Consider the following 18621-nt stretch of genomic DNA (forward strand, 5'->3'; position numbering starts at 1 on the left):
CTTGTCTGCCTTTCTGATAATACTCTTGCATTGAAATAAATACACCTGAGAACACTTCCACCTCGTTCAACCCGTTCTAATGATGCATGAAATTTTAACATCATTCTTTCCCTCCTCCCCTCTTCCATCTGTTCTGGCAATCTGGTTCTCTCTCCCTGCAAATCTTGTTTAAACTCACAGGGATAACACTAGAGATATCTCTTGAGAAAGAAAGCAAAAGTTTTTTGTTGTATTGGTTGTCTCGTGCATTAGATATTGACTTATTGAAACATCTAAGTTGCAGGTGCGTTGAAACAGATTTATGCGGTCTAAATGATTATTGTGTCAATTTTGAATGTTTGACTTGTTTCCTGCAGTGTGAAATGTGAAAATGTATTTGGCATCAGTGAGTGAGTGCAAATTAACAGCTTGTACACCAAACCATAATGTTTTATTCATAACTCTAAGTTGAAAATATCATGCATTATTTTTGTTGCAATATGGGTATCTTTGTCTTGTTGATTGCTTTAATTATTTCAAAGCCAAATATCCCTTGAAATAAATTTACACGTGCAGCTAATAAATTTCCCATGATGTTAAACATGACATGTTGAGTCAACGTGCTGTGTCAGGTTATGCAGTTTTAGACTGTGGGTGCAAGGATTTGATAGAGGAGGTGGATTAAAAAAAAATGAAAATAATGATAATGTATTCAAATTTTTCACATCCAAAATGCATTTCTTTCTTCAATGTTTTCATGTTTGCAGCTGGAAAAAATTGGATGGTGTCTTAACCTTGAAATGGGGCAATCAACACAAGCCAAATTGAAGACGGCTCATACTATTCTTGAACTTGGAATCAACAGTGAAGACTCTGAGGTAAATAAAAATGAATGTTTATGAAGGTAAAAGCTGCCTTGTCCCACTATTTGAAATGCTTCTTGTTAACTGCAAAAATTCATCATTATGCATTCATTCCTAAATTATTGTAAGCTTTATTGATTTAAGCCAGGTAGGATATTCTTTTCTATGCGTCTTTATTTCATTCTCTTGTGCTTGAATTGGCAGAATACTGCTCGATTATGATTCTGTGACATTAATTTTCTTTCCATATTCTATTCATGGAGGTCTTTTATTTTTAAAAGCCTAAATGTGAACTGTTGTCTGATTATTTAATTATGATTGATGACTGTGAAATTGTACACTGGTATAACTGAATTTCAGGAGGGAGAAAATGTTTGTTTTTGTGTGTATACCAGTATAATGCACTTTCTTCGATACATAATAAAAAGCCATAAAGTCTCACTGCATGGAAACAGGCCAATTGGCTTGTACTGCCCATGCTGGCCATCAAATACAAACTATACTGATCCTATTTTCCAATATTTGACAAGTGGGTGGGGGTGTGTGTATGTGTACACATACACCATTTGCTGTAACATAACGGTGCTGCAACAGACACACAGCACTCCTCCGCAGCATCCAGTGGCTTTGTACAGACATTAAATGGCCAGTTTAAAAGGAACCAACAGTGTTTTATTTAAAATCCTGCAACTGCAAAGTCTGTGCACCTAAGATGGAGGTCTTTGTGTTGGCAGCGCTCTGGGTGTTGCAGACTCTTGGGAGCAGTGAATCAGTGCAGGGCCCCAGAAAAAGGGAGAACCCCCCCCCCGCCACTGCCTTAAGAAGAAGAGGCATGGGAGACGAGTCTATGGAGGGTGACCTTTGCAGCAGGCCAGCAAGGTGCTCAGCTAATGAGGGACTCACAGGGGCTGCTAGAGACTGGATCATAGCGACCAGTATCAGAACTGGGTTTTGAGAGGGTGCTGAGAGCAAGAATGAATGCCAAAGGTCCTCGTGCTGAAGACTTCCTGATCATGTCGGAGATTTGGACCTGGAGCTTGGTTTGCCAATGGATAGAACAGGTCTGAGCAGCTGCAGAGGCTGCAGGCTTGGAGGCAAATCCATGAACACTGACTCTGAAGGGAGTCCTTTCACTGTAAAGGGTGCTGGGCAATACTATGGCAGACTAAAGGACATTTTGTGTTATACATGTTGAATCTTTGCCATTGTCATTTCAGGTACTCATCTAAAACTTATTAAGTGTAATCTGAGTTCTTTTGACAAATAAATGGCAACCCTTCTGCGCCACCAACAAAACTCAGTTCTAAAGGCATCCATGTGTACTATCAATTTTCTTGGAGGTTTGAATAGATAGGTAAAGATGGAATACTACAGGACCAATAAAGTAAGCAATCCAACATCCTCCATATACTCAACGATCGATGTTGATTGTCTCCCCTGAATATGGAGCCTTCCAAAACAACTATCCCACTTACACTGCCTTTCACAACTTTATAAATCATTCCATAAGGAAAATGTTATATGTCAGGAAATTATGTAAAAAATATTTTGGTTCCAAATTATGGATACTCATTCTTGCAAAGTAGATACCCCTGCGCAACTATCAACGAACTATTTTTCATCCAGCAAGTTGAAAAATTTTGTATTGTGATCGATCGGTTTTATCTGTTCACACAATGGTCAATGATTGGACTACAATGCACAGATAGCTTAATATTTGTAAAACATGGGGTCGTGTGATAGATGGGTCTTAATTTTGGTCCAGTTACATTCTTTTTAGAGAGGAAAGATTAAGCTTCTGGTGTAGTTGCAGTAGGGCACACAGTGAGCGAAAGAACCACACAGAGTCGAAAATGAACCAACCGACTCTAATAAAACTCTCGCTCGAATTTAAATCCATTAGAACCCGATGATGCCACTCCCAGGACCTTTATGACCTCAGCCGCTAGGCTGTGCGCTTGCATTGCACCGGAGCTCTCACAGTCAGATCTGCCGTGAAATTGCCCGTGACTATGTGATCCAGTTTGCCTGTTGCATAGGAGAGCCACCGGATGACCTTCCCCCCCCACCCCCCAACGGAACTGGTGTTAGGGGGGTGTTGGATCTACGGCCAACACCTCTTTAGTCTGTTTGGGTGGCCGGCCTCGTTGGCATGGGGGTGGCACAGACACAGGATGTTCCAGGTCTAGGTGCGCCGGCTTGAGGTGATCAATGGTGAAGTTCTTCTCACGGCTGCTCACGTTCAGGATGCAGCTGGTTCCGTTCTGACACACCACCTCATATAGGCCTTCATATGTCCGCTGGAGTGGAGTCTGGAGCATGCCCCTGCGGACAAATACATTGTCGCAGTGCCAGAGGACGTTGGGAACAAAGGAAGGTGTCGGGCCAAGGTACAAGGTTGGGACAGGAGCTAGTGTTCCTACCTTCTCTTGGAATCTTATGAGCACTGCTGCGGTGTCTCCTCTGTCCCATGGGCCCCTGGCACAAATTCACCTGGAACTTTCAGTGGGGTACTGAATACCAACTCTGCCAAAGACGTGGCTGAGTCTTCTTTGGGAGCCGTATGGATGCCAAAAAGCACCCATGCAAGCTTGTCCACCCAATCCAGGCCTCGGAGGTGTGCCATCAGGGCCGATTCCAGGTGTCAGTGGAAATGCTGTACCAGGCCATTGGACTGCGGATGGTAGGGCATGGTGTGGTACAGCTGGGTCCCAAGTAGCTGTGCCAGCACCAACCATAGACTGGACATGAACTGCGACCCTAGGCATGCCCCACTGAGTCCATGAACCGCTGGAACATCTGTGCCACATTCTTGAATCTGAAAGGAATCCGCAGGTTGAAAGAGGTGATGAGGGCTGTCTTTGGGACATCGCTGGGGTGGACAGGAATCTTATGATTCCCACGGACCAGGTTGACCTTGGAGAAGATATGTGCCCCATGCAAATTTGCCGTAAAGTCCTGAATGTGGGGCACTGGGTGGGGTCGGCCATGGTGCCATTGTTGAGGCTTCTGTAGTCACCACATGGCCTCCAGCCGAAGTGGGCAGCATGTCCAGCAGAGAAGCCCATGGGCTGTCTGAGTGCTAGACATCTCCATCTCCTGCATTTTCCTTAACTCCTTCTTGGCGAGGTGGAGTTCGTGGGTGGGAGCCTCTATTACCAGGTGTGTAGTAGTTGTCCTTGCTTAGGAGTGTCTGTGGAGAAATGGAGCGTAATGATAGTCGAGAACTCCATTTGTACTCTGGGAATTTCGTTGCCTAATTTTGTCCAGATGTGGGGCCAGTAAATTGGCTTTGCCAAGCGAGAAGGTCTTGGCATTCACTAGGCGCTGTCCCGTGAGGTCCACTAGGAGGCAGTGTGCCCAGAGGAAATCTGCCCCCAATAAAGGCTGTGACACTGCTGCTAGTATAAATGACCAGGTGAAACAGCTGGAACCAAACTGTAGTGGGATGGTTCGCATGACGTATGCACGAATACTACTGTTGTTGGCAGCAGTGAGCACTGGTTCTGACTTTCCTGTACGAGTATTGTGGCTCGAGGGAGAGAAAGACACTAACTTCTGCTCCTGTATCCCGAAGTGTCAGTCCCATTAGTGACGGCCGGTCCCCAGCCTTTCCTGAAAAAGAACAGGTTGGGCAGCAATGGTGGGCTCCTGAACTCCACTTTTGATGGTTAAAAACAACTGTCTGAACTGGGGTTGCTCCCGACTGTGGGCATCACTGGCTTCATTGGTGACTTGGGAAGGCCTGGGCCTTGGGGTGTGATGCAGCAACTTGGTTGATTGCACCCTGCCATGCTGCTTGGTGTGCCACAGGATATCTGTGCAGGTCGCTACTTTGCGTGAGTCATTAAAATCGTTGTCAGCGATGAAGTGGGTATCTTCTGGCATCTGCTCGAGAAAGACTTGTTCGAACAGTAAGCATGGCTTATGGCCATCTGCTAGTGCCAGCATCTTATCCATTAAGGCCGATGTCGTGTAGGCTGTCCATGTGGAGCAACCATGCTGCATGTTCACAGCAGGTGAGGCCTAAAGTACGAATCAGGAGTGTTTCATACCTGTTCACAACCGGTGGCTGGAGTAGGAAGTCGACGACGCAGCCTGCTGTTTCCTGATTGAGTGAACTGACAACATAGTAGTACTTTGTGGTGTCCGAGATGATTTCCCTGACCAAGAGTTCGGCTTCAGCCTGTTCAAACCAGACCAGCGGCTGCGAGGTCCAGAAAGTCATCAGTTTTAGTGAAACTACATTCTGCAAGCTTTGGTTGGTCGTCATTGGGTCCAAATTCCATTTGGACCGACGGGGTCACCACTGTAGTTGCATTAGGCATGCAGTGAGCAAAATGACCAAACGGAGTCGAAAGTGAGTTGAACCAACTGACTTTAATAGAACTCTCGCATGCATTTTAATCCCTCAGAACCTAATGATGCTTGTGACTCCCCGGACCTTTATGACGTTAGCTGCCAGGCTGTTGAATTCAATTCCTCTAGCGATGAAGGCCAACATTCCAATTGCATTCTTAATAACCTGTTGTACCTGCAACCCAACCTTTTGCGATTCATGCATAAACACTCCCAAGTCCCTCTGCAGTCTTTTACCATTTAAATAATAATCTACTCTTCTATTTTTCCTACCAAAGTGGATGACCTTGCGATAACTAACATTGTACTCCATTTGCCAGACCTTTGCCCATTAACCTAACTTAACTATATCGTTCTGCAGGCTCTCCACATCCTCTGTACAATTTGCTTTTCCACTCAATCTAGTATCCCCTCATCCAAATCATCAATATAAATGGTGAACAGCTGTGGGCCTGGGCCCAGCATCAACCCCTGCAGCATCCCACTTACCGCCAATCAGAAAAACACCCATTTATCCCAACTCTCTGCCTTCTGTCAGTTAACCAGTCCCCAATATACTTCCCTCAGCTCCATTCATCTGTATATTATTGATGTCTCTTGTGCGGCACCTTATCAAACACCTTCTGGAAATCCAAATATACAACATCAACCTGTTCCCCTCCATCTACCATTACATCTTCAAAGAACTCCAGCACGTTTGTCAAACAAGACCTGCCTTTTCTGGATCCATGCTGTGTCTGCCTGATGGAACCCCTTCATTCTAAATGTCTCACTGTTTCATCCCTAATGACAGCTTCAGGCATTTTCCCGACTACAGACGTTAAGCTAACTAGTTAAGCTACCTGTCTTCTACCTGCATCCCTTTTTAAAAAGTGGCGTGACATTTGCTGTCTTCCAATCTGCTGGGACCTTCCCAAAATACAGAGAATTTTGGTAAATGACTCCAATGCATTATCTATAACATGTGCCATTTTCTTCAGTACCATGGGATGCATCCCATCAGGACTAGGGGATTTGTCCACCTTCAGTTCCATTAGTTCATTACTATCTCTTTTGTAACAATTATTTTATCGAGGCCCTCACCTCCCTTTGCATCCCTAACACCACTCTTTGGCATGCTGGACATGTTTTCCACTCTGAAGACTGATACAAAATATCTGTTCAATGCCATGGCAATTTCCTCATTACTCACAATCAATTTCCCTTTCTCATCTTCCAAGGGACACATGTTGATTCTAGCCACCCTTTTCCGTTTTATATATTTATAAAATTTTTTGCTCTCTGTTTTTATACTTTGTATTAATTTACCTTCATAATCCTTCTTCCCTTTCCTTATTTCTCATTTAGTTGTCCTTCAATTCCTTTTAAATATCGCCAATCCTTCAGTTTCCCACGACTCTTGGCAATTTTGTACACATGAGCTTTTAATTGCATACTTTCCGTTATTTCATTAGTTAACCAAGGCTGGCTCTTCCCTCTCTTACTACCCTTATTTTTAACAGGAATATATTTTTGTTGAGCACTGTGGACAATTTTTTTGAAAGTCTTCCACTGTTCCTCAACTGTTTTGCCAACTAGCCTGTGCTCCCAGTCCATGCTGACCAATTCCTCTCTCATCCTGTTGTAGTCTCTCCTGTTCAAGCATAATACACCAGTTTTAGATCTAACTATTGCACCCTCCATCTGTAGGAGAAATTCAATCATACTCTGATCGCTTTTCCCAAGAGGGTCCCTAACTACTAGATTGTTAATTTTACCTATCTCATTGCACAATGCTAAATCTAAAATAATATTCTCCTTTGTTGGTTCCTTTACATGCTGCTCAAGAAAGCTGTCGCGGATGCATTCTATGAAGTCATCCTCCAGAGTCCCTCGACCAACTTGATCTTACCAATCTACATGGAAGTTAAAGTCGCTCACAACAACTACTGTTCCTTGCTTTTGATCAAATTGTTCATCTTCAAATCCAATTATTGCTCTTCCAGTTGAATAATTCCATATCAATTTTCCCTTGCCCTTTTTCCATCATTTTTAATGATTTGTGAGCATTTCCAAAGGCTTCCCTGCTGGTGGAAGTGCTCCATTGCTTCACTTCATTACCCAAAACTAAATTCGGCAATGCATCCTTGTCCATTGGATACTTGACCAGAAACATAAACCTTCTGGAATCTGTCCTGCATTATAAACTGGATTGACTCCATAAACACAGCTGCGTCTCTCTCTCTCTCGGGAATAAATAGATTTGGTGAACTTTTTGTGCAAATCCTGATAACTGTATTTGGCATTTACAGTACAGACTATATGTGTGGATTTTATTTTGATTTACCTGCAGTGTACAGCAGGTGGCATAAGAAATACAGAAAACAAAATTTAGCAATCCAGATGTTTTATGCTGTTGATCTCCATGATACTTGGTGTACTGTTCCTCAGAAGTGAAGTCCTTTATGAAGCATTGACATTGGGGGTAATCAGCTGGAATAATGAAAACCTGTTTGTTCTATGCTCAGTGTACCCTAGGTGGTGAGATATGATCCTGATCAGGATTTACTGTCATGAACAAATCATGAAATTTGGTGTTTTGTGGCAGCGTTATAGTGCAAACATGCATATTATGACCATCTTAAGGCATTATTATAAATAAATAAGTAAAAATTAAAAGAACAATAATAGAGCACGAGAAGTAAGGCAGGGCCTTTGGTCCATTGATTTTTCAGGAATCTGATGGCAGCGGGGAAGAAGCTGACCTTGTGCCACTGAGTGATCATCTTTGGGCTCCTGTACCTTTTCCCTGATAGTAACAGAGTGAAGAGTGGTGGGGGGTCTTTGAGGATAGAGGCTGTTTTTTTTTAAAGACACCACCTCATATAGATGTCCTCCATGGAGTAAAGTCAGTGGCCTGTAATGTTGCAGACTGAGTTAACAACCCTCTGGAGTTTATTCTTGTCCTGAGAGTTGGCGTCTCCATACCAGGCAGTGATGCAACTAGCCAGAATGCTCTCCACGGTACACCTGTAGAGGTTTACAAGAACCTTCGATGACATACCAAATCTGCTCAGACACCTCAAAAAGTATAGATGCTGGCAAGCCTTCTTTGCGATTGCTTCAACATGGAGACTCCAGGACTGATCCTCGGAGATGCTGACAGCTAGGAATTTGAAGTGGTTGACCCTCTCCACTACTGAACCCTCGATGAGGGCTGGGTCATGTTCCGCTGACTTCCTCTTGAAGTCCTTGGTTTTGCTGACATTTGAATGCAAGGTTGTTGTTGCACCATTCAACGAGTTGATCTCTCTCCCTCCTGAATGCTTCCTCTTCGCCGTTTGTGATTCCGCCAACAGCTCTGGTGTCATTGGAATTGTGCCTGGCCACACAGTGAACATGGCCAAACACAATGAAGATCATGTCAAACAAGACCTTGTCAGTGCCCTAATCTCATTTTAAATCTCTTTCACCTTGATGCATCATTGTGCCTTCAACAAGTTTCCTAGAAGTCAAAAAACAAACTGAATTGAATTGTTTTTTGGCATGTGTATGGAAATACAATAAATAGCTTTGTTTTGCATTCCATCCAGGAAAGTCAACTTGTAGCACAGTTAAAGAGATAATACAAGTAGTCTTTGACTTCTGACCTATGCGAGTTGCATCCACCTGGACATATGACCAATGACTTTTATATATACTAGAAGTTCATATGGGGATTGGTGAGTATCTATTGAAGGTACTATATATATGTCCACTAAATTCTTGTTGCACAAGAAAAACTATAAAATGCTAAGATGTTGAATGACTACCATGTTTCTTAAAAAGGTAATGTTGCGATTGCATGTTATGAAAACTCATTATTTGGCAAGTCAGTGATATTGGACAAAAGCTGTAAATGCCACATCTGGGGCACTTGTGTCTTTGTGGAATGATCTTAACTTTTCTGGTGAGAGCGCTTGCATTGAAATCAACACTTCAAACATTACTGTTTGTTTTATTTTATCTTTTCCCAAGTTTAGGTATCGCAGCACAAGTTGCAAAAGTAGTTTTGAAGTACCTAGTGATACACTCAACAATTGGAAGGCCATCTGGCCCTGCAATTCTGCTCTTCCCATCCTCAAATGGAAGATCCTCTACTTTTTCCCTGTACTCATTCCCCATTTTCCTTCATTACAACAGTTTCCCAAAACCTATTGATCTCAGCCTCAAGTATTCACAGCCCATAGTGCAGAGAGTTCTAAAAAATTGCAAGCATCTAAACAAATAAATTTCTCCTTGCTCATGTTCTAAATGGTAACACTTAATCTAGAGAATATGACACTATCTCTGGACTCTCCAGCTGTGCAAAATATTATCTCAACACCAACTCATTGGTATCTCGGAATCCTAAGTTTGACTGGGAGCATCTGTTCTATTTTTCAAAGATTTAATTAACGTCTTCTCTTTGTTTAGTTTCATAACTTGGTGAGCAATTATGAAACCAAATATCAACGTTTAGCTCTTTTTCAAAGCTTATCTCAACAAATTGGATAAAGTTCAAAGCTGGACAAAACTGAATGTCAGCTTGATCAGATGCATTGCTTTTCTAGAAAGGTAAGAGTTGATTCAGGATGAGGCATCAATAATATTGCTAGAGATGAAAAATCAAACAAAGTCACTGAAAGCTCTGAATCAGGAGACTTCAGGAGGAAGTCAAGGGAACATGACCCAGTTCTCATTGAGGGCTCAGTAGTGGAGAGGGTCAACATCTTCAAATTCCTGGGTGTCAACATCTCTGAGGATCTGTCCTAGAGCAATCACAAAGAAGCCTCACCAGAAGCTATACTTTGTGAGGTGTCTAAGGAGATACATTATGTCACCGAAGACCCTTGTAAACTTCTACAGGTGTACCGTGGAGAGCATCCTGCCTGGTTGCATCACTGCCCGGTATGGAGACGACAACTCTCAGGACATGAGTAAACTCCAGAGAGTTGTTAATTTGGCCTGTGACATCACAGGCCACTGACTTCACTCCATTGAGGACATCTACATGAGGCGGGTCTTAAAAAAGCAGCCTCTATCCTCAAAGACCCCACCACCCAGGCCATGCCCTCTTCACTCTGCTACCATCGGGGATAAGGTACAGGAGCCTAAAGACGAGCACTCAGCGGCACAAGGACAGCTTCTTCCCCGCTGTCATCAGATTCCTGAATAATCAATGAACCAAAGACACTGCCTCACTTTTCCTGCAGTATTATAGTTATTATTATTTTATTTTTATAGTAAAAATAATATGTATGTTTGCACTATGATGTAGCTGCAAAACACCAAATTTCATGACTTGTTCATGACAGGAAATCCTAATTCTGAGTTCTTATCTGCCTTCAGGAATCCTTCCAAAGATGTTTTGAAGAGTCTCAGGAACCATTTATTTGCTAATGGCCCTATTCTCTATCAGTGATTACATGCATTGTTAAAGCTCGTTGGTCTTTATGCCATCCTTAAATTATCTTTCATTGTGGATTTGGGATTACTGTATTGATGGAGTCCATCCATGAAACCAGTGGATCGTCCTTCTGGCCAGTTGGGAAAGTTCAAGATAAATGGAGAATCCTTCCCTTTGATACTGTACAGGGGAGCAAAGGAGCATTCTGCATGAAAAACCAGTAGGATTAAGGTACAAAATAGGTGTAATGATGGCTTGAAGAAGTGCAGCTCCAGGAAAATCTGTGTTGTGTGGAACACAGCAGCCTGCTTAATTAGCATCTATTCCCTTAAGAATTCACACCTTCCACCATCTTAAACCTTGTTGCAGGTGTATGGGAATACCAGCATCAGTAATTTTGCCCTCAAGTCATAAAACATGGTAAAAATGCAGAATTGATGACACCCCATGTAATCTGTAATATATCCAAGCCCATTTTCTAAAAGAAGATCATGTAGGTTATAGTTCAGGTACTTGGTCAATTCAAAGTTTTTAATAGCGAGATGCAAATGATTCAATACACTGGGCAATGAAATTTACTCCCAAATGACCAATTAGTTTGGGGTAAAATGTCATGAAGGCCTTAGATTGGGTTGCTTAAAAGCCTTACTACTCCAATAGTTTTTTTTTTAATTTAAAGATCAACTGGAAGTTGTACATATTGTAAATTTTCTTAGCCGGACACATTGCTATCAGCAATTATGCAACTGGTTTTGTAAGAAAGATATTTTTGGATTAAATGCAATTGTTTAAGAAAATATAAAACCATCTTTGATATATCTTGTTCTTATTCTTTTAGTCAAGAAAATATCAAAGACCTGTTAAGCAACTGTTTTTTGCAAAACCTTGAGCTATATTTCTTAATTACACTCTTTTTCAAAAGTTGAAGTCACCAGTCCAGGATTGTTTTCTAAGCCAAAGATACTACAGTTATTGCATTAGTAATTCAATGAATGCTGCATTTTCAAGAGAAGCAGGAGACTATATGATTTTGAATCAAATTTAGAACCTTGGCCATATACAGAATCACAGAACACAGATACAGGCCACCTTGGCCACTCTAGTCTGTGCTGAATCATTTTTTCTTGCCTAGTCTCACTCAGTCCATAGCCCTCCATAACTCTCCCCATCCATATATCCGTAAATGGTTAAAACTGAGTCCAAATTCAGCACTTCAGCAGGAAGCCTGTTCCACACTCCCATCACTCTCTGAGTGAAGAAGTTCCCCCTCATGTTCCTCCTTAACCCATGTTCTCTTGTTTGAATCTCACCTACTCTCAATGAAAAAAGCCTATCTACATTTACTCTGTCTGTCCCCCTCATAATTTTAAACACCTCTATCAAATCATCCCTCATTCTTCTAGGGAATAAAGTCCTAACCTGTTTAACCTTTCCCTGTAACTCAGTCCTTGAATTTCGGGCAGCATCCTAGCAAATTTTCTCTGCACTCTACGTTTCTTATTGATATCCTTCCTGTAGTTAGGTGACCAAAATTGCACACAATACTCCAAAATAAGCCTCACCAATGTCTTATTCAACTTCACCACAACATCCCAACTCCTGTACTCAATACTTTGATTTATGAAGGCCACTATGCTAAAAGCTCCCTTTACAACCCTAGCCACATGTGACACCCTTTCAGGGAATTATGTATCTGTATTCCCAAATCCCTTTGTTCTACTGCATTCCTCAATGCCCAACCATTTACTGTGTACATCTTTTCTTGGGTTGTCCTTCCAAAATGCAACACCTCACACTTGTCTGCATTAAATTTCATCTGTTATTTTTCAACCCACTTTATCAGCTGATCCAGATTCCTCTGCAAGCTTTGAAAACCTTCTCTACCCATAAGGCCTCCAATCTTAGTATCATCTGTAAACTTACTAATCCAATTTACCACAGTATCATCGAGATCATTGATATAGATGACAAACAACAATGGTTCCAGTACTGATCCCTGAGGCACACCACTAGTCACAGGCCCCCAATCTGATAAGCAATCATCCACCACCACTCTCTGGTTTCTCCTGTCCAGCCATTGTCGAATCCAGATCACTACTTCACTGTGACTACCTCGTGTTTGAATCTTCCTGACTAATCTCCCATGTAGGACCTTGTCAAAGGTCTTACTAAAGTCCATGATGGCAACATTCACAGTCTTTCCTCCTTCAACTTTCCTGGTAACCACTTCGAAAAACTCAATAAGATTGGTTAAACAACATAAAGCCATATACCATACATAAAGCCATATTGACTATCCCTAATCAGTCCATGGCTATCCAAATAATTGTATATTCGATCTCTTAGAACACTTTCCAATAATTTACCAACTACTGACATCAGGCTCACTGGCCTATAATTTCCAGCATTACTTTCAAAATCTTTTTTAAACAGCGGAGCAATGTGAAGTACCTTCTAATCCCATGGCTAAGGACATTTTAATTATTTCTGTCAACGCCCCTGCGATTTCTATACTATCCTCTATCAAGGTCCGAGGGAATATCTTGTCTGGCCCTGGAGATTTATCCACCCTTATTTGCTTTAAGACAGCAAGCACATCCTCCTTTTTAATCTGTATAGGTTCCATGACCTCACTACTTGTTTTTCTTACTTTCCACGACTCTATGCCCATTTCCTGAGTGAATACTGAGGGGGAAGAAACAATTTAAGATCTTTCCCATCTCTTTTGTCTCTATACAAAGCCAACCATTCTGATCTGCACAGGGACCAAATTTGTCCCTTACTATCTTTTTGCTCTTACTATATCTGTGGAAACCCTTAGGATTTTCCTTTACATTATCTGCAAAGCAACTTCATGTCTTCTTTTAGTCCTTGTGATTTATTTCTTGAGATTTTTCTTGCATTTTTTATACTCCTCAGCTGGATCATTTTCTCCATGGTGCCTATACCTGTTATACACCTCTCTCTTCTTCTGAACTAGATACCCAATATCCCTTGAAATCAAAGGTTCCCTCTATCTTCTAACCTTGTCTTTGATCCTGACAGAAACATATAGATTCCGTAGTCTCAAAATTTCATCTTTGAAGATCCTCTACTTACCTCGCATATCCTTATTGGATAACAACTTATCCTAATCCAAGCATTCTAGATCCTTCCTCATTTCCTCAAATTTAGTCTTTCTCCAATGTAGAATCTCAACCCGAAGCCCAGACCTATCTTTATATATAATTAACTTGAAGCTAATGGTATTATGATCGCTGGACCCAAAATGTTCCCCTTCACATACCTGTGTCACCTGTCTTGTCTTGCTCCCTAATAGGAGATACAGTATTGCATGTTGTCTAGTTAATGCCTCTATATGTGGGTTTTGAAAACTTTCTTTTATGCAATGAACAAACTCCAAGTCATCCAGCCCTTTTACAGTATGGGAGTCCCAGTCAATGTGTGGAAAGTTAAAATCTCCTCCTATCACAACTTTCTGATTCCTGCAGTTGTCTGTTCTGTCTCTACAGATTTGTTCTTCCAATCTTCACTGACTATTGGGTGGTCTATATTATAACCACATGAGTGTTGTCATACTTTTTCTGTTTCTCAGCTCCACCATATAGCCTTTGTAGATGAGCCCTCTAGTCTGTCCTGCCCTGCTAGCAATGCCATTCCCCCATTCAACCTCCCTATTCTACGCATCTAAAGCAATGGAAGCCTGGAACATTGAGCTGCCAGTCCTGCATCTCCTGCTACCAAATTTTACTAATGGCAACAATGTGATAATTCCACGTGCCAATCCACGCTCTAAGCTCGTCTGCCTTTCCTACAGTACTCCTTGGATTGAAATAGATGCACCTGAGAATATTTCCACCACTTTCAACCCTTTGACTTCTAACAATGCATGCAATTTTAACATAGTCTTTTTCCACCTCCAATCCTCTATCTGATCTGATACTCTGGTTCCCTTCCCCTTGCAAATCTAGTTCAAACCCACTGGAGCAGCACTAGCAAACCTGCCCTCAAGGATATTTGTCCCCTCCAGTTCAGATGCAAACTGTACTGTCAGAACAGGCCCCACCTTCCCTGGAACAGAGCCCGGTGATCTAGAAATCTGAAGCTCGTCCTCCTACACCATGTCTTTAGCCACGCGTTAAGCTGGATTATCCTGCTCACCTCACCAGCACGTGGCACAGGTTGCAATCCTGCAATCAAAACCCTAGAGGTCCTGTCCTTCAACCTAGCTTAACTCCCTGAACTCTCCTTGCAGGACCTCCTTCCCTTTCTACTCATATCATTGGTCCCTACATCAGAATGCTGTGAACTCGATCTGAGATAGCTCAGACCCTGGCACCAAGGAGGCAACATAGCATCCGGGATACTCGATCTCCACAGAACCTCTTATCTGTCCCCCTAACTATGGAATACCCTATCACTACAGCTCACCTCTTTTCCTCCCTTCCCTTCTTAGCCACAGGACCAGACTCCAGCCAGAAACCCGATTGCAGTGGCTTATGCCTGGTAGGTCGTCTCATTCAATGGTATTTTAAATGGTATACTTGTTATTCTGGGAACGCCCGCAGGGGTGCCCTGCACTGCCTGCCCGTTCCCTTTCCCTCTCCTGACTGTCACCCATCTACCCTCCTCTTGCCCCTTAGGTGTGATAGTGTCCCTGTAACTCCTGTCAATCACAGCCTCTGCCTCTTGAATGATCTGGAGTTGTTCCAATGCCAGCTCAAATTCCTTAACTCAGCTTGTCAGGAGCTGCAGCTGGATGCACTTCTCGCAGATGAAGTTGTCAGGGATACTGCTGGCTACAACCCACATCCTGCAGGAGGAACATTCCCCTGTCTTGGTTGCCACATCCATTATTACTAGCCCCTTTTCCACTGGCATCCCAGTTAATTGGCTGTGCAGTGCCCTGGGATAGGAAGCCCTTTGTGCCATTTCCACTGGAACACCAATTGCTTTTCCACTGAACACAACTCTACCCTGGGAATTGGAACTTCAACTGGAAGCTGGTGACTTTCTGCTGACCCTTTTCCACTGCTTTTATCAGCACTCCAACGTCTGCAAATGCCAGGGATATGAGTAGCTGTAGAGGTGGTTAATGTATGGTGTGAAATGATGTCATTTGACGCCAGCTTTTGGAAAATGTTCCTTTTCCACTAACATCCTGTCCCACTAAATTCCCAGTTAAGTGCTGAGACAGGGTGTCAGTGGACAAGGGGCTAGACTCTCTAGCTTTCTCGCTCTATAACTCTATCTCTAACTCTCTTTATCTCTCTCTATCTATCGCCACTGCTCCTTTGGGATTACTGTACCTTCGCTCTGCCCTAATGTGCTGGTAGTGTTGCTCCTGGGGGAGGCGAAAAACCAAAGAAAAATCTTGTAGCCAATTTCAGGAAAAAAATTGGAAAATTCCTCCCTGACTCCCTAATGGCAATCAAGCAGAGCTCCAGGAGATCACTGAAATTTGTGATACATTACCAGCAATTCTAATTCTAATTGATAAATATCAAAAATTGAGCTTCCCTTCAGAGCTACTCCTGCCGGGCCTTGCCATTTCTGGCTCCTCGCCGCTGCTTCCCCTGGGCCTCACCGAGTCTGACTTCTTGCTGTTCCTTCCGCCGGGTCTCGTCATGTCCGGCTCCTTGCCGCTACTTCTTCTGGGCCTCACCTCTCCGAGCCTGGCTTCTTGCTGCTGCAGCCATTGAGCCTCGCCTCACATAATTCTAAAATTAACCAGGCAAGGCTACGTTCTTGACCTTGATAATAAATCTTTGTGGACTGTTTAAAGGGAGCATGAAAGGTAATTTTGTAGCAAAATGCAAGTTCCTGATCATTATGGTTGATCACTTAGCAAATCCATAATTGGATTCAGCCATCTGAAATGTGGAATTAGATTGTCAACCTATTAAAATTGTGGTTGATTGTTAAATCAAAAATAATTTGTTCAGGAAAGTATAAATATATATATATATATATATATCTATATATATATATAGATATATATCAAATATATATATCTATATATATATATATATATATACACATTCATTGGAGCGACTTCATCTCCAACATCGAAGTACTCGAGATGGCAGAGGCCGACAGCATCGAATCCACACTGCTGAAGATCAAACTGCGCTGGGTAGGTCACGTCTCCAGAATGGAGGACCATCGCCTTCCCAAGATATAATGTTATATGGCGAGCTCTCCACTGGCCACCGAGACAGAGGTGCACCAAAGAAGAGGTACAAGGACTGCCTAAAGAAATCTCTTGGTGCCCGCCACATTGACCACCGCCAATGGGCTGATATCGCCTCAAACCGTGCATCTTGGTGCCTCACAGTTCGGCGGGCAGCAACCTCCTTTGAAGAAGACCGCAGAGCCTACCTCACTGTCAAAAGACAAAGGAGGAAAAACCCAACACCCAACCCCAACCCACCAATTTTCCGCTGCAACCGTGTCTGCCTGTCCCGCATCGGACTTGTCAGCCACAAACGAGCCTGCAGCTGACGTGGACTTTACCCCTCCATAAATCTTCATTCGTGAAGCCAAGCCAAAGAAGAATATATATATGAAGGGGAAACAGGAGGAAAATAGGATTTTATAAAAAGAACAGGACATTTGGGAATGATTGGCCTATTGCAATGTTTACCTGTTTAGATGACTAAATTGCTCCTTGCTCCAAATTAATTTCGGAAGTAGGAAATATTTAATTGGCTTCATCACCAGATTATCCAGGCAGGCAGGCGACACAGAATACTGCAGGTGTTGGAATCTGGAGCCAAAAATGCTGGAGAGCCTCGATAAAGAATCCCAATTGAAAACATTGAAACTACCTGAATTGTTGTGTCCCTCCAGCTTCTCTTCGTTTACTCAAGAATCCAGCATCTGCAGTTTTTATGTCTTCCTGTTGGAGAAACAAAGCAGGTTGAACAGCTTCTGTCAGGTGTGTGAAATAATTGTTGTCACTTCGGGTGAGATCATGGCCTTAGGACCAGGCAGTTTGCTTTGCTCCTGTAAATTTAAATGGGTGCCATGTGTATGGAATGTCATGGACAAAGTTAACAGTATAAGGGCTGCATTGGCTTCAGCAACCATGGTTTTCTCCACACATACTGCATCTCAGGATGCAACATTGATATGAAAAACTGTATTTATTAGTTTCTCTTGACTTTTTAAAAGTTGTACCATATTATTCTTGGCTGTATCATATTCTACCAACCTGCTGGAGGGAGTTGATTCAAATCCAGGTCCATAATTTTAACCTGTATAATAGCTTTCATTTATGCATTTCCAGTCTAATGCAAGGTTCCGTTTGATTTTGGTGTTTAGTTTCTTTGATAATCAAAACCCAGAAATGCTGGAGGAACTCACAGCAGGCCATAGGAGGTAAAAATATATTACAGATGTTTCAGCTCTGATAAGTCCTGTCTGATAAATGCAGTCTGCCAGTGAGATTTTTAGCTCTAGCACATCTTTTGTTTACTTCTGTTGTACTTAATTTCTTTTTAAAATCTTTTAATGAATCATTTTCCAGTAGGAGTGTTTTACTCCCAATTGTGCTGACATTCTACTTTCAGTGGTTTTTTTTGCGTTTAAATTCTGTACTTTGATTTCTTTTGGCAATCACATATCAGATCATATGGCTCTGTAGAAAAATGAAATAAAACATCTGCTCCTGGATCATTCATATCCTTGGAGCTTTGGTATTTCTTTTTTAGCTTATGGAAGCAAGATCTTGGTATTGTTGGTTGAGAAAATAACGTGCTTGTTTATTGTTCAATGTCCCAAAATGCTTATTCCAGATCTCTTCTTTCAAGTTCCATGTGTTCAATTACTTTTTTGTTTCATTGCAATATTGCTTGTAGTTGCAATTGTTTGTATATATGCAGTTGTGCATTGCCTTATTTTCAAAATATTATCAAATGTTTATTTGTTCTTGTCCAAAATGAGTATTCTGTAATAATTTTCACCTCTCCAATACCCCAGAATCAGGTTTATTGTTATGAATGTGTGTGA

General features: G+C 42.2%; 1 protein-coding gene across 2 annotated transcripts in view; it reads left to right on the forward strand.

Annotated features, from left to right (window-relative positions):
• Positions 1 to 18621, forward strand: part of commd10 (COMM domain containing 10) — a 100864-nt gene that overhangs the window by 21101 nt on the left and 61142 nt on the right. For both annotated transcript variants that reach the window (XR_011341790.1, XM_069889846.1), the window contains exon 5: positions 747 to 857. Coding sequence is in view for 1 of the 2 variants with exons in the window: in XM_069889846.1 (XP_069745947.1) it covers positions 747 to 857 (111 nt within the window). In the remaining variant the exon portion in view is untranslated. The remainder of the gene's footprint in view (positions 1 to 746; positions 858 to 18621) is intronic.

Source organism: Narcine bancroftii, chromosome 1, assembly GCF_036971445.1.
Source record: "Narcine bancroftii isolate sNarBan1 chromosome 1, sNarBan1.hap1, whole genome shotgun sequence".
NCBI classification, from domain to species: domain Eukaryota; kingdom Metazoa; phylum Chordata; class Chondrichthyes; order Torpediniformes; family Narcinidae; genus Narcine; species Narcine bancroftii.